Below are 14,821 nucleotides of genomic sequence, written 5' to 3'. Positions count from 1 at the left end.
ATAATAAAACAAAGTGTTATATGTTTGCCAATTCAACATCATTTATTAACTTATATACAATTTATTTACAAAGGAACTGGACCAATCTGTCTGTACAACGCATATATTAATATCAAATATTAAAATCACAAATTGCGCTAAATTGTAAACTAAACTCAAAACAAATATCCATTGAATATTTAAATAAAAAAATGTTGTGTACTTATAGAAACTAAACTAGTAGCATTCGTATTGAAAATTAAGACTTCGAGCCAAGCTGTTATAGTTTAACTCATAAAAAAATGTTGTGACAATACCGCCATCTATAATTAAAAAAAATATTTACAGTAGCGCGATACTCAGACATCGACTATCGACAACCGGCTATCGATAAATTTTGTATGATAACCTGATCAGCGCCTCTAGCGGGCGTCGTAGTCAATTTTTGCAGCACATTTTAAACGACAAACTTTAAATATTCGATAGTACTCACTGTAGAGAATCACGCTACTGAACTCCTTTTACAGAATTAATTCCGACAATATATAAAACTAAAAGGATTTTGAGCATTAAAGTGATTTATCCTAAATACAATAATAAGTTTGGAAAATAATTATAGAGTTTTAAATTCGAGCGACTGAACATAAAAGTTTTACATAATCTGAGTATAGTCATAGATTTTTGAGCAAATTTTATGATATTGCTCATTATAAATTACAAGCGCGAAATAAGGAATCTTTAGCGCAGTCTCTTGATTGATAGTCGTTAATTTTTGAGTTAAGTCTCATAATATTGGATAGGAAATTTAGCAACTGACATCAGTTATAATCTGCTATCATAGATTTTTTATAAATTGAATGTAGGTACTATGCGATAGTAAAACAAGCCATTAGGCAGCAGTTACATAAGCTAAGTCAGGTTTCCCTAAAAGGGCTTAACTGCAAGTCTATATTGAAAGCTAATTAAAGATCTCTAATCAATATCAAATTCGATATCTTATATCTCACTATAAGCTCTAAATCAACTTTAGGTCTCACAAATCGGGAATAAATCTAATGGTCCTATAATACAAGCGGTCAGGTTTCATTAATAGGCAAAAAACTAAACTATTTTTACCCAAAATGAAAATTCTTCCTCAAGCAAAAGTGCTAAAAGGTATTCAATTTAGAATTGCCTTTGAATCTCTCAAATTAAATTCAGAAAACCTTTAGATATTTACCCTGAATTTGAATTTGTATAGTAAACTATTAACATATTTGACTTAAAAACCCTACAAATTCATTTTTGAGTGTCAAAAACTAAATCACAATCAGTAAAATTCAAGACAAGCAAATAACCACCAGATCAGAATTCACCTATCATTCCTGACCACATCAAATCTCACACATGTTCATACATGTATTATCTCACTTTCATACCCATCTCTCATATTGCCTCACAGAGTGTGCTTGCCCACGATTGCTTCGACATCACGCACTTCTTTAACAGCCGAGTCTGTCAGTATAACGGGTTCGTTGTCCGTGACAAGCACGTCGTCCTCGATCCGGATGCCGACGCCGCGGAACTCTTCCGGCACGGATGTGTCGTCCGGACGGATGTAGATGCCTGAAAGTATAATATTTCAAATAATATCTTGTATTATAAATGCGAAAATTTGATTTTCTGTTACGTTTTCATAGCTAAAGTGAGATAGTTAAATACACCTATTTTGTTTTCTCGAATTACATGCAACCAATAAAAGTAAATAGTTTCTATAGTTTTATTGGTCAAAGATTTTTATAGCCATTACAATAAAGTTGAAAGTTGTGCCCAAAAGATGAGAAAAAAGAACAAAATTGTATAACGTTACACTTAGATCGGGAGTTGTAAACACGGGATCCATCAACCACGGGGTTCTCTCAACGTTGCCATTGGAGGTGGGTAGGAGGGTAAGAAGGCAGGAGGGCAGGAGGGTGTTTAAACCAATAAATAATGAATGTATATACCAGGTTCAACGGTGACGATCATGTTGGTACAGACGGGCACGTTGCGCCGCACCAGCGGCGAGTCGTGCACGTCCAGACCCAGGTAGTGAGACACGTGGTGCGGACATAAGCGATACGCTTTCTATAATCAAACAATATGTTATTATTATTTAGTTGTCAATACAATTTATTGCATGGAAAAGGGACTCTGATTTATTGATTTTTATTATTAAATAAAGCAGCTAGAAAGTTTATGATATACATTTGAGCATCATTTCAGAACTAGGTGTATGCATATTACCATTAATATTTCAGAGTTAAAACCATATAAATAATGGTCATACATGAGAACTAGGATCAGTTTCACAGTTTAGAAAAAAGTGTCAGCTAACCTATCTACTAGATAAAGTGACAGTTAACTTATGGAAACACCTGAATAGCTGCTCCTGACAAGTTATCTTATAGTAATCCAGAAGTGGTGACTTTTTAAGACTTTTCTCTCAAGAACAGACATTTATCTGACATTCTATACGAAGAATTTAACCATTTTACTCAATAAAGAGTCAAAGTATCAAAGTACTCACTCCAATAAGTTCATGTCCGTCAATAGTGTTGGGTATTATCCCCTCCTGCTGCAGATGCATGCCGAGTAACCGACACATACTGTCAAACAACTGGTCTAGAGGCGGCCGGTGCTCGCCTAGTAGTTCTATTAGGCGCTTCTGTAACATAATAAAAACTTATTTTTATATCGTTTTAGTATTCTACAGTTGAGCATGGGTTTCTTCATTGTTTTAGATCAGGGGTTCCTAACCTTTTCTTAGTCCGGGACCACTTTCATATTATTTTTGTTATGAGGGACTACTATGTTAGTATATTAAAGATAAAGTGTAATAAACATCCTGAAAATTTAAATTTTAAAGTCATTCGCGGACCACATTTTAACTACCACGGACCGCTGGTGGTCCGCGGACCACCGGTTGGGAACCACTGTTTTAGATAGATAAATTGGGGTTTTACTGACTGTTGCCCTTATGTTAACGATTTAGTTTCTTATAGGAATATTTTTTTGCTTAGTGGGTAACAGCCAACTGGTAGATACATTTTAAAATATGTTATTAGGATTTGCGCAAACGAAATACGGTCACAGTACTAGTATACCAAATATCATAAAAATAATAACTAAAATAAGTGACTTACTTGCACTGTTAGCACCAGTTCGTATAGTATACGATGATATTTGTTGAACTTGCCTGACACCGGCCACGTGCGAGATATGTCCGAGTTGTACAACCATCGCTGGCAACCTAAACAGACAATAATATTGAATTGATTAAATATTATACAAATGTGGCACATTACATTTATCAGGACAATGATAAGTCTGTTTCGGCGTTATTCTGGTGACATAGTGATAGTGATGCGTGCACGCACGTGTACGTAATAAACGTACACATCCAAATTACCCGCTTTACGCCTTCTCAAAACGTGCAAACCTTCTCAAAACATGAAATTTTATTCGTCTTCCTATCATTTACTTTTTCACGACTTACGTTCGGACTGATAGTTGAAAGTACGAGACCAACATGTGTTTTAACGAAAACTATATCTAAAACAAAGAAATAGGGTACGAAAGACGTTCCGCGAAGCAAAAAAATTAAAATAAAGGTAAAAAAAAATTGTGTTCGTATTACCAGAGTCGACGAGCAGCATCTCATGTTGCTGCAACAGCTGATTGTTGTTGACGTAGTGTATGTGTGTGGCGCGCGCCCCGCCCGCCACCACCGGCGGGAAGGCCAGGTGCTCCGCCCCGCCCTGCTTGCTCGAGTACTCTAGTACTGCGTTCACCATGTGCTCTGATACACCTACAAAATGTACATTATTTTAGAGCCAACGATAAATATCAGACGAGCAGAGACAGACAGGTTTAGAGTTGCCACATTGAAGAATAAGAATTTAAGATTTTGGGATTGATTTTCATTGTATCACAAAATAATATGCAGTATCAATTGCAGTAAGGTATATTACGAGAGATTATAAAGTCACATTTATCATGTGCTTTTTTGTTTACGGAAACCAGCATTTTTAAGGGATACTTTGTAAAGACTTTTAAATTAAATCAGGATTTTTTTACAAATAATATCCACTGATAAGCTAGAATTTATCAGAAACCAGAGTTATCAAGTAAAGGGTAAAGGCACATACCAGGTTTAGTACAAGCCATAGCCATATTCATGCTCTGTGCTCCAATATAACAAGTCTCCTTCATGAGCTCTATCTCAGCGGGAGACTTCACCACTCTCATCAAGTGCAGTGCTCTCTGTGGGTCGCCTAGAGCCACGTTGCCGTCCCCTCGTAATGTGGATCTGACTGTAGCGTGTATGTCCGGGTTGGCAGGACACTCATTGTGGTACCATAGGATTGATGGCTTAGATTTTAGTGTTGTTCTAAAAATAGAAATAAGTTGTAATTAGCTGTTCATTCTCTTTGTTTTGATGAAGGGAAATAAAAAAATACAGAATCAGTAGACACTTGATCGCAAAGCTATATGATTAATTAATTATATTGTCTGTTGTCAACTACCTACCATTTTATGTGGATTTCCAATCAAATCAAACTAATTAATTTAGTTTGTTATCAGCTTGGTTCAAAGTTTTTTAAGATTCCTGGTCAAATGAAACTAATAAATTAAGAAAGGTAATGCTATCACAATTTATTATTATTTTTTAAAATGCTTAGGAAAACTGATTATTTTGCATACATACTGATTTAAAAAGCTGCCAAAATTCTCAACAGGTCTTGCCTCATCTACTGCAAACAGTTTGACGGCGGCAGAGCATCCTGTCCGAGGACCTTCCCATAACTCTGCATGAGCATCTTTATCATGGACAAACAGTATTGACTGTGGATAAGAAAAAAAATGATGATTATGACTAAATAAACACATTTAAGAATTTTAAATTTTTTCGAACAGTATACAAATCTTTAAAGAAAAGCCATTTAAGGTGTAATCAAAATTCACATCCTGGGATTTTTTTAGCTTGTTTACTCAAAATATTAATTATTAACACATTTTATTTGATATATAAAATACTTTTCATCGATTGAACAGATCTGCGACAGTCATTATTACATTATTAGTATATTATTTTAAAATCTTACCTTAAAACTATCAGTTTGTGCAGGTTTCACCATAACTAGAACTGCGGAAGGTTCTAAACAACCCGTGAGGTAGAAGAAGTCAGAGTTTTGTCTGAACACATATGGGATTTTGTCTGACATGTACTGCTTACGAGCTGCCGGTATCACTATCTGAAAATGTTATTAAAAAAATGTTATTTAAATAGTCACTGCTCTTACTTTCCATTCATATTCGAATTAAAACTATCTTTTTTATTTTCTAAACCTCTTAAAAAGTAATTTTTAAATTTTGTCTGCTGTGAAAAATTGGTTGCCCAGACAATAAACAGCAAGAAATTATTTATTATTGAATAATAAAACTTATTTTTTATTCTAATATTATTTATTAGTTTTATGATTGCCTTCTGTCATGTATGACAGTGGAAAAGTACTCACCACATGAGTTTTATGTGCATTATCCATTTCTGCAACTAACTTGCGCACCAAAGTTTCCCGCCTTTCTTTATATTCAGCCTGGGTTATACCATTCGTTAGATGATCCTGTGTTATCATGTGCGGGTGTGTGTGACAAGTTGGCTGTCCAAAAATTCCTTTCGGAATTAACATTTGAGGTATTTTGTGCTGTTCTGGAGGTACTTCTACTGTACTTAGACATCTTTTTGTTGTAAATCGTAGAATAGGCTGTCTGATCAACTTCCTCCGGTCTCCACACACTAAAAAAAGTTTGTTTATTTTTTTTTATCACTACAGTCGATGATGTAAACTCAAAACATAACCTAACAATTTACCTGAATTTGTTAAGAACTTTCTAAATTGATGCATTTCAGTTCAGCTGTGCAAATTTTGGAGAAATTTGTCTTTAATTCCAATATTTATGATGATACAAATAATAATAAATTAGGTTAGAGGAAAACAGAAGAATTTTGACACAACAATGACGTTGACAGAAGTTTTTCGGTGTTGCAAACATTAGATCAAAATAATCTACTGTCCTAAAATATTGACTGTTTCACAAAATTCAGGACATACGTATCGTAATTAACTGTAATATAACTTAAAATAATGATTATGACCCTCAACCCTCCCATGTTTTAAATATACCACAGTGTTTGACGACAGATGAGAATACCAAAATGGGATTATTTGGTATGTGGCAACACTTTAGTAGTTCCGTTACACGCATACGTAACTTCAGCTTGCAGCGTGTAAGAGTTAATTAATTATATTGTTCACCTGTTAACACTTTCTTCACTTGTTACCGCAATGATGTGAAACGTTACGCTAAAATTGAAAAAACATTCATGTGAAACTTACGTCTTCTGATTTTCTCATCGAATTATATACTATTAACAGCATTGTTTTACTCTAATAAGAAATTTTCTTGAGTATTGGAATATTTGTTGACTAGAGTAGCTTACAATAATTGTTGAGTAAATAAAGGCCTGAACAGAGGCGAAGAAGCTAAGTAAACAAAGTCTGGCTTTACTTGACCTTATTACGACTACGCCAGGCGACCTATTGTTAACTCTGTTGTTTTTAAAAATAAGTCACACATATTTTGCAGGTGAATATTTCGTCAACCAACTTATACAGCCGTATACTTATGTAACAGCTATTCTAACATTTATGTAAGAATGCACCCGTTTCTTTCTTCGTAACCACACGACTGCTCTATGACGGACAGTCCTATTTGAAAGGACCTTTCCTATTAATCCTCGAAGGCTATTAATTTTGGGGACAAGTCTCTAAAAGGAAAAGAGGTTCTATTGCTAGGCTCTGTGGGCAGGAAGGTCATGTTACGTTCACTGGGCACGTCTCGTGCGGCAGTCAGCGCGGAACGAGCGGCGCGTGCGCACGTCGCTACGTCACACAGTTCGAATACGATCGCGGGACCCATTTGTGTCGTAAACTGTCAATCGTGCCCGTTACAATAGTGTTTCATAACCGTTCAGTGATTGTTAATTTTTTTATAATTTACTGACGTCCCGCAACCAACGACTCTGCAAAGAGGTTTGTTTATTTTCCTAGTTATATCGCCCTCTCTCTGTCTAGTATATTTGTGGTCTAGTCGATAGTTTACATCGATAAATGGTCGGACCCAGTTCGCGGGTTCATTTGCATCGTTTTGTAAGCCATTCATTAGATGTTACGGTCGGCTGCAAGGATTACTTAACCGACCTCGTAGGACTTCTAAATTATAACTCTTGATACAAGATTGTTCGATGCGTGTGGTTGATTACTCTCTAACTATTTGTACTTATATGTAGCAATCTTTTGCATATATTATTATTACATATTATTGTTTATAAGATTTAATGTTGTTATTGCGTGTAAATAAACATGTTACGAGTGCAAGCATTTGAATCTTAGAACAATGTTTGCACTTCCTTCTTGTTGAATTCAAATTGTCTGTGCCTCATGTTATTGTTCTAAAAATTCACACGAAACTTTATTTTCACTCTTGAAGATACACTACTTCTTTTTTACAGTATTATAAAATTATTTGCGATCTTTACAAGCAATGTATAATTAATTCGCCACGATGTCATTTATAAGCGTGATGTCATAAACAGTTACAGGTTTTTATAAAAACTTCTAAATCTCGTGTTAATAAAGTTTTTATTATATTGACTTCTAACTTTGAAGGTGATTGTGACGTCTTTACTTTTTTACGTAAAAAAAGAAAAACCTGGCATGCATGACAGGCGTCGTTAGACGAGTAAATAGCGTGAAGGTACGGTGAATTAAGAAAAGATTTGGAAAAGTAAAGACGCTTTACATCTAATAAAGAAATTTTACCTTACATGTTGAGGAGATTAGCAATATATGAAAAACTACTTAATTTAACTGTGTACGTAATAAACTTCTATCTGACCTTTTATGATTGGGTCTTAAATTAAATTTATAGATTTAGAATCTAATTTCCGCCTACCCAGCGAGCATCTAGCAATTAAAACTACTTTCTCATTGTCTTCAAGAATTTATGTCTCAAGTATAAAACTTATAACACCTTTAGCGTGTTTCAGCGTTTTGATAATAAATAATGGTTACTTCTTATTACGTAAGTTACAAACTTTATGCGGGTAACTATATTGTCGAAACGTAGCCCTTTTATAAAAAATCAACCTACTTCTGTACTGACTTTAATGAAAATTATGCATATTATTTGTATTTCTTATTGCAGTAAAATAAATCATAACGTTTTTTTATTACTTATCTAAGGCAACGAGCATAATAACTATAGTCACCATAATGTAACTCCCAAAGTCAACGACTGGTCAAAAGAAAAAACACATTCTTCATTTTAATCTATGGTCGTTTCCAAGTTAAAGTTTCCCGCCATAAAGTAAGATTAAATTGGAAGCCAAGTCGATTGGCTCGTAAAACCTTCTTTCTTATTTTGTAGTAAACCCGCAGGCCAACCTAATGTTAATAGGATTCCGTAAAATATTTTCCTAGATAGATAGAAATATACGTATGTGAAAGCTTTGTTCCGCAATTTATAAGTAGTATAATTTTGAAAATTAAGGAAATTATAGCAAATTTTATTAGAAATTGCGTACCCACTGTACCCAGTCACCTATGCACAGGATCATTACATCAAATTACTTAGTCATAAATTTTCTTTGCGAGTCGCCGTAATATAAAGGTACATTTTGACCGCAGTGCGCATGCGCGTGATCATCTTACCCTTTCTAACGTTCCTCGGAGTTATAATGGATTAGATATGGCATTACAGTTAACTAAATTCTTTTAAAGAAACCGCAATTTTTTGTGGTAGCTGCTACTTTTTTGGTTAAATTACCCATTGTTTTATTGCTGTACGTTTTGGTAGTTGAGATGCAGATGTTACATCATATTATATTTTCTTACCTACCTATGTTGAATTTTCGTGGTTAATTATTTTTGGATTTTTTTATGTAAGCTTTCAGGCAGGGAATAATGGAAACTGAGTCAGCCAGTGAGCATACTAACGCGTAGTTTCTACTAAAAATACTAGTCGATCTTAAATCTATTAGGTATTCATTCCATCACAACATTGTTCCCTCACAAATCTATTCCTATAATAGCAAAACGAAGCAGTTACGGGAAACAAACTCTCACGATGATTTTTTAAATGCTTTACTCTTAAACTTCCTACAGCCCTTCATAATTACTTGGGAATAAAATTCCCAATCTCTTGTCACGATAAACAAAAGGGGAAGAGCATTATCTTAGACGCTTTGAGCATAAAAGCGCAACTCGTTAATGGTTTCCTAAGCCATTCAAAGATCGTAAGTACTTCGGCATTCACGGGCCCGTCAGCGGAATGCGCCTATTACTAGAGTTCCGCCTCTCGGATGCGCCTGCGTCGACTTTAGAATGGCGGGAATCTAACGTTGGACTAAGTTAGGAGAAAATGGCGGAAGCGTAATGTGATTTGAATGTTATGATTGCTTTATCGTATTGTCAGTTGACGTAAGGCTTATGGCCGATGTTAATATGCTTCTTATGCGTAGATTTACTCATCTTCAGAAGGATTTTGGAGTACATTTTGTATGAAAGATCTGTCAAAATTCAATTTAAAGTAGGCAAATCAATCCATGGGAGGTTTATTAATATTAGTTGCAAGAGCGAAATGATTCTTGGCTAAAAGAAAATTATAATATCGGGGATTTCGGAATCAGAAATGGTTTAGTATCGGCATCGTCGTGAATAAGTGCGCCTATAACTTACGTGTTCCATAGCCATTGTTTACTTCATTTTCATCTATACAGCTTTCAACACAGAAAGTAAATTTGAAACAGATTGTGAATTTCCTAGTGAGGACCGAGAATTTAAACTCATCACTTCATTTGGTACAGGCAAGCTTAGCTATTTGCAAGTGCAACTTAGACTTATTTACAATCCATTGTCCAGTCCGCTCTCAACTTCAACTCAACTAAACTATTTAAAAAACATAAAACTTTTACCATTCGGTCGTTATTATCCAAACTAATTCTAGAGTAAGTCGTTAAAGAAGGTTGGTAATGAGATTTCGGTGCGTCGCGTCGGTGCGTCCCTTCAGAAACAAATTAAGCGTACATCAGTAGTCAAAGGTTTTTATTGCTGTCATGACGGAGTTTTTTGTGCTCAGATAACTTTATAATTCGACGTGGCTTGGCTGTAAAAAATGGGATCAGTGCCTTATGCTTTTTTAATCGGATCAAAATTATAAACTTTTAAGTAGTTTTTGGTTAAGTATGGAGTATGGTATATTTTATTATAGGTGCGTAAGTCAATTAAATCTAAAAATGCAGTGTTGTGGTACAGTGATATGTAGAAGTCTAATTAAATAACGTCATGGATGCTCAACCGTAAATATAATGCTAATGAATGACCTAATACCCCGTATCTATTACGTTCAGTAAAAAGTTATCCAACATGAAAATATTACATTGAATAATAACATGTAAAACGTTACATCAAAACCTTGACGATGTGTTTAGACAGCGCAAGAAAAAAATAACGCTGTTTTTATAACTTAATTACCTGTCTATTATAAGTTAAACTCTATTATTACGCCTGAATCAACTCCTGCACCGACAAAAACGGTAATGTCAAAATAACTTCACTTTGATGCGCGTCAAAATAAAATGTTTCTTGAAAAGAAATGAGCCTCGCATGCTCTCGAGGTGTAATCAAAAATGGAACAAAGCGGCATAATAAGGGCTCACAAAAACATCTTTATTATCCTTGCGAATATGATAGTTGATACATCATTAGGTACTGAGAGTTATCGACGCGCCCCGCTGGGAACGATCAATATTTTTTGTTTATCTTTTTATTTGCCGCCGCCAATTTACCTGGTAACGCTTTTTCAAAATATAACTGACAATATTGACATGACAGTGCCGAAAGATGTGACAGTTGTTTTTTTTTAAATTAACGAATTCGGTTACACGCTCGGGTGCACACCCCGTTTTTATTTTTGTATTAATACTAATAACGTTACAATTTTCGTACAAACCATTACATGGATAGCTACAAAGTTAGAACTCGTGGTCCTATTACATGGCAATTTGCCTGTGGAAGATTAGACCACGTTTTAGTCTAGCCCGGAGGTGTCATGACCGAAGCGAAGTCCAGACAAAGGTGGCCGTAACCTAAGGCTATTCTTTCTAACTTATTATCCTGCACCGGACCACTTAGGCAAATAACACGATGCGAGGTAATGGATGCCGATGCGTTCAGTGATTTGTGTGGATCGAACCACTTTGTTGTAGACGTTATTTTTTTTTATGTAGAACACTCCTTTGTTCGAGCTCGGTACCCAAATTAGGCAATATCACAATTACAGCGCACACTTGTGTCTACAGCGAGACACGACTGACTTGGAACTTGTCTTTCCCGTAACCGTTTGACTGCCATAATAAAATATAATATTTTTACGAAAGAGCTAGAGAGCGATGACCGGCGATTAGCTGCGACGTATTTTTTATGTACAACGACGCATCGCGCAGGATGTCGGTACGTGACTTATTTATTAGGTTGTACCCACAGGTAGTCTGCGATTTGATATGAGACGACAAAAAGTAACGCGACCACTCCACTATATTGAAAGAAAAACCTATTAGTGTAGGACATTTTTTGCTGAATGTTTTGCGCCAGTTGATTATTTCTTATTAAAATTGACTGCGAGCTTTATTAGGAGCTTGTACGTTTTTATCGCACTAACGTGTCGTATAAAAGTTGTACAATGCTTGTCAATGTGTATCTACGTCCTTGTAAGTGTTCTGAGTAGAAACATGACGCATTGCTTTTATATAGTTCTAAGAAAATATGTGACGGATTTTACAACGACATTTTTAGCAATATTTCATAAAGTTACAAATTACCCAAAATATAATCGACCAATTCATATTAAATTTTAGTCAACTTGGCAACACCTACATGAAAATGTTGCCCAAATTAGGCAAACCTGACGACAATTAATTGTTGTCAACTAGAATTAATTTGTTCAGCACGCAACCCTCCTACAAGTCAAGTAACTCCGAGCCCTTCACTAAACTATTTGCGTCGACTGCGACCTCATTTATTAGCAATTCAAAATCTGCGAACAGGATTAATCTAACAACTGCAGTAACTCGGCCTTACGCAACTAGATGTATGGAACTATGGAGTTCGGTGGGCGCACCCACGGTTGCCAGCTGCAAATATATTATTTAAAATTTGAATAATGAACCCAGTTGCGAAGGAATTCATAACTGGTGCCTTAAGAGTTATGACGATAATGGTAACAATTGTTACTTTGGAATACTTAGCAAAGTTATTTGATTGATTACTCGTAGGTACTGTCATTATAATGCAATATTAGGATGCTGTATAACACAGTTACGTCTTTTGAGAATGGTCTTGAAGGCCACGTAAACGTCCCTAGCAAAGCCTAATAAGATTAATGATACGTTATTAAATAATTTTCTATGATAATCAAATAGAGAATTTCCTTCGCGACTAATAATCATTCATCATTTAAATTATCGTTTTGTACAATGGTGGATGAAAATTGGCGGGAATCGATTTTATTTCTGTGTGGCTGGTATTACTGTCCCGTTTCGTTTTACGGTCTGTGTAAGCCGTAACATTGAGGTTTTATTGTGTTTCGCCTCGGCAGAATGGAGATGTTGTCCGCGACCATAAAATTCAAGTGCCAGTTTACATTTAGCAAAATGAACATGCAATTTTATTGTTGTTCTTAACTACGATGATATTATACACTATGACACGATTGTAGACATTGAATGAAGTAATTGGTAGCGTTTATTAACAGGTTTTGTTATTCCATGTTGCTCTATATTATTGACAAGTACCTACTATAAGATATTGTCTGTAAAAGTTCTTAACGATTTGCGTGTAATTTAAACCTAATTATTTTATTAAATTATTTTGAAACGTTTGCTGATTTTTGTGTCAAACGTTGGTTTCTAGGATATCGTATTTAAAATACACTACTTTTTATCTTTAAAATGCTGATTCGTATAAACCCATGAATCCAGTATACAATAATGTTAATAATAATGTCTGTCGATATAATTTTGCTATTAATCGGTCGGCGTAGCGGTAGGTATGGTCGTTTGGTCGCAGAGTTGTCGCAAGGCCTCGCCAAGCCGGTTGGCATTTGCAACGATGACGTCAGGCTGTGACTCAAGATATTGCTGCCCCGTTGCCTACAAAGTATTTTAATGTAAAGCCTTCGATAGCCATAAATTGTGTTTGTTTTACACAAAACTATAGGCCTTGTTAGCACGGCGCTAGTTCATTCGTTATTTACTGCTTAAAAACAAAAGATTATAAAGTTGTTTGTTTTTTGCTAGCGCGGTGAAAATTGGTTTTTGTAGCGCTTTTGCTCCTATTAACAGCTGTGTTTAGTATAGAACTCGTTTGTTTTCAATGCTTATAAACAACTACGTATTTTTTGCGTTAGATAAAATATGGTTATGAAAATAACTTTGGACTTGGCCGTGTTCTCGTAGCCGTCATCTTTAAATGATGAAAATAGGCGTCTTGTCTATGCTTTCTTAAGAAAATATTTCCAACATCCGTATTTGTCCGGAATGACGTACAACAGTAACTATTCAATGAAGCACACTTATGGTAGAGCCTCATTCAAAAGTGGAAGCCTATTACATAACCAATCACTTTACTACTAACTAACTTACCGTCCCAAAAAAAGTTACTCTACGTCATTCACAGTCTAACTACAGAAACTAGTCAGGTTTCTGTAGTTAGACTGTGAATGACGTAGAATTTTATGTAATAATGACATATTTTACAAACATTTAGCAATATTGCTTTAGTCTAGTACATCAAAACCTTCTCAATGAATTACCGATCTTACCCAAAAACTCGAATTTTGCCGAGTCGAATTTATGCCATAACAAAAGTTTAAATGCAGAGTGCTTCTTTAAGAACCCATATATGTCCCAAAAAGGCATTGATGTAGAACTGTTCACGCCTTTCTCCCTTCATACAAGTCTACATGCTTTGAATGTGCTGTGCAAAGTTAATTAAGTACCCAACTGATGCGCATAATATAAGTTTTTTCCCTTTTTTGCATAATGCCCATAAAACTGTTTGTTTTAATTATACCGCTCAAGAATATGGTATTAAACGGCTTAGTACTTGCCTGGTATTCTTTTTTATGGTAGCAATAATATTCAAAATCTCGTTTATGTGGATTTACTTAAATTTTTTTTTATTATAGTCTATGTAAAAAAGCTGCGTGTGAGTCTGTGCCTTGATTGAGCTACCTCCCATACATTATCTTATTTTAAAGATCGAACGCACAAAAGCGCTTTGTGAGAATCGCGCCAAGTCATCTCAGTTATTGAAGAATCACTTATCAGATGTTAACCAATTAAAAATTGATCAAAGATACGATTGCGTTTGAATAGAAGCCATGATTCTACAGAGGCTATTTGTTCTTTGTTGATCGGTAAGTTGAACTAATTTCGATTTAAAAAAACGTATCCATCGACCAGAAAAAAACTGCGTGCAAAGAAAATACATACTTTTAAATTTCTGCCTGCATGTTTGTGTGAATGGGCGTCTCTCAAAATAAATACGTACTTTGTGCAATTTAAAACGTCAATTCCATTAATTACAGCAGCATAATGCATCTTCATTCATAGTAATTTTACTTAATTCCTGCATATAATAGCTAAGTGGTACGTTCTCGTTTACAACCAGTATCAGATGTCGATAATTTATGAGACAAT

General features: G+C 35.1%; 2 protein-coding genes across 3 annotated transcripts in view; one reads left to right on the top strand and one right to left on the bottom strand.

Moving 5' to 3' along the window:
- Positions 1-22: 22 nt before the first annotated feature.
- Positions 23-6,023, bottom strand: LOC142985145 (xaa-Pro aminopeptidase 3-like). Its single transcript, XM_076133145.1, has 10 exons — positions 5,873-6,023; positions 5,520-5,797; positions 5,106-5,255; positions 4,709-4,845; positions 4,149-4,390; positions 3,638-3,808; positions 3,144-3,250; positions 2,528-2,665; positions 1,965-2,085; positions 23-1,584 (listed from the first exon to the last, which is right to left on the bottom strand). Exons 1-10 carry the CDS (start codon positions 5,904-5,906, stop codon positions 1,415-1,417), a joined length of 1,548 nt encoding a protein of 515 aa, XP_075989260.1. The 5' UTR covers positions 5,907-6,023; the 3' UTR covers positions 23-1,414.
- Positions 6,024-6,890: 867 nt separating this feature from the next.
- Positions 6,891-14,821, top strand: part of pot (zona pellucida domain protein papillote) — an 85,671-nt gene continuing 77,740 nt past the window's right edge. The window contains exon 1 of one of the 2 annotated variants that reach the window (XM_076133134.1): positions 6,891-7,094. The gene's annotated coding sequence lies outside the window, so the exon portion shown is untranslated. The remainder of the gene's footprint in view (positions 7,095-14,821) is intronic. The other variant, XM_076133123.1, reaches the window with a different exon arrangement.

Source organism: Anticarsia gemmatalis, chromosome 2, assembly GCF_050436995.1.
Source record: "Anticarsia gemmatalis isolate Benzon Research Colony breed Stoneville strain chromosome 2, ilAntGemm2 primary, whole genome shotgun sequence".
NCBI classification, from domain to species: Eukaryota; Metazoa; Arthropoda; class Insecta; order Lepidoptera; family Erebidae; genus Anticarsia; species Anticarsia gemmatalis.
The sequence above is the reverse complement of the archived record's forward strand: the minus strand, read 5'-3'. Positions and strand labels throughout refer to the sequence as shown.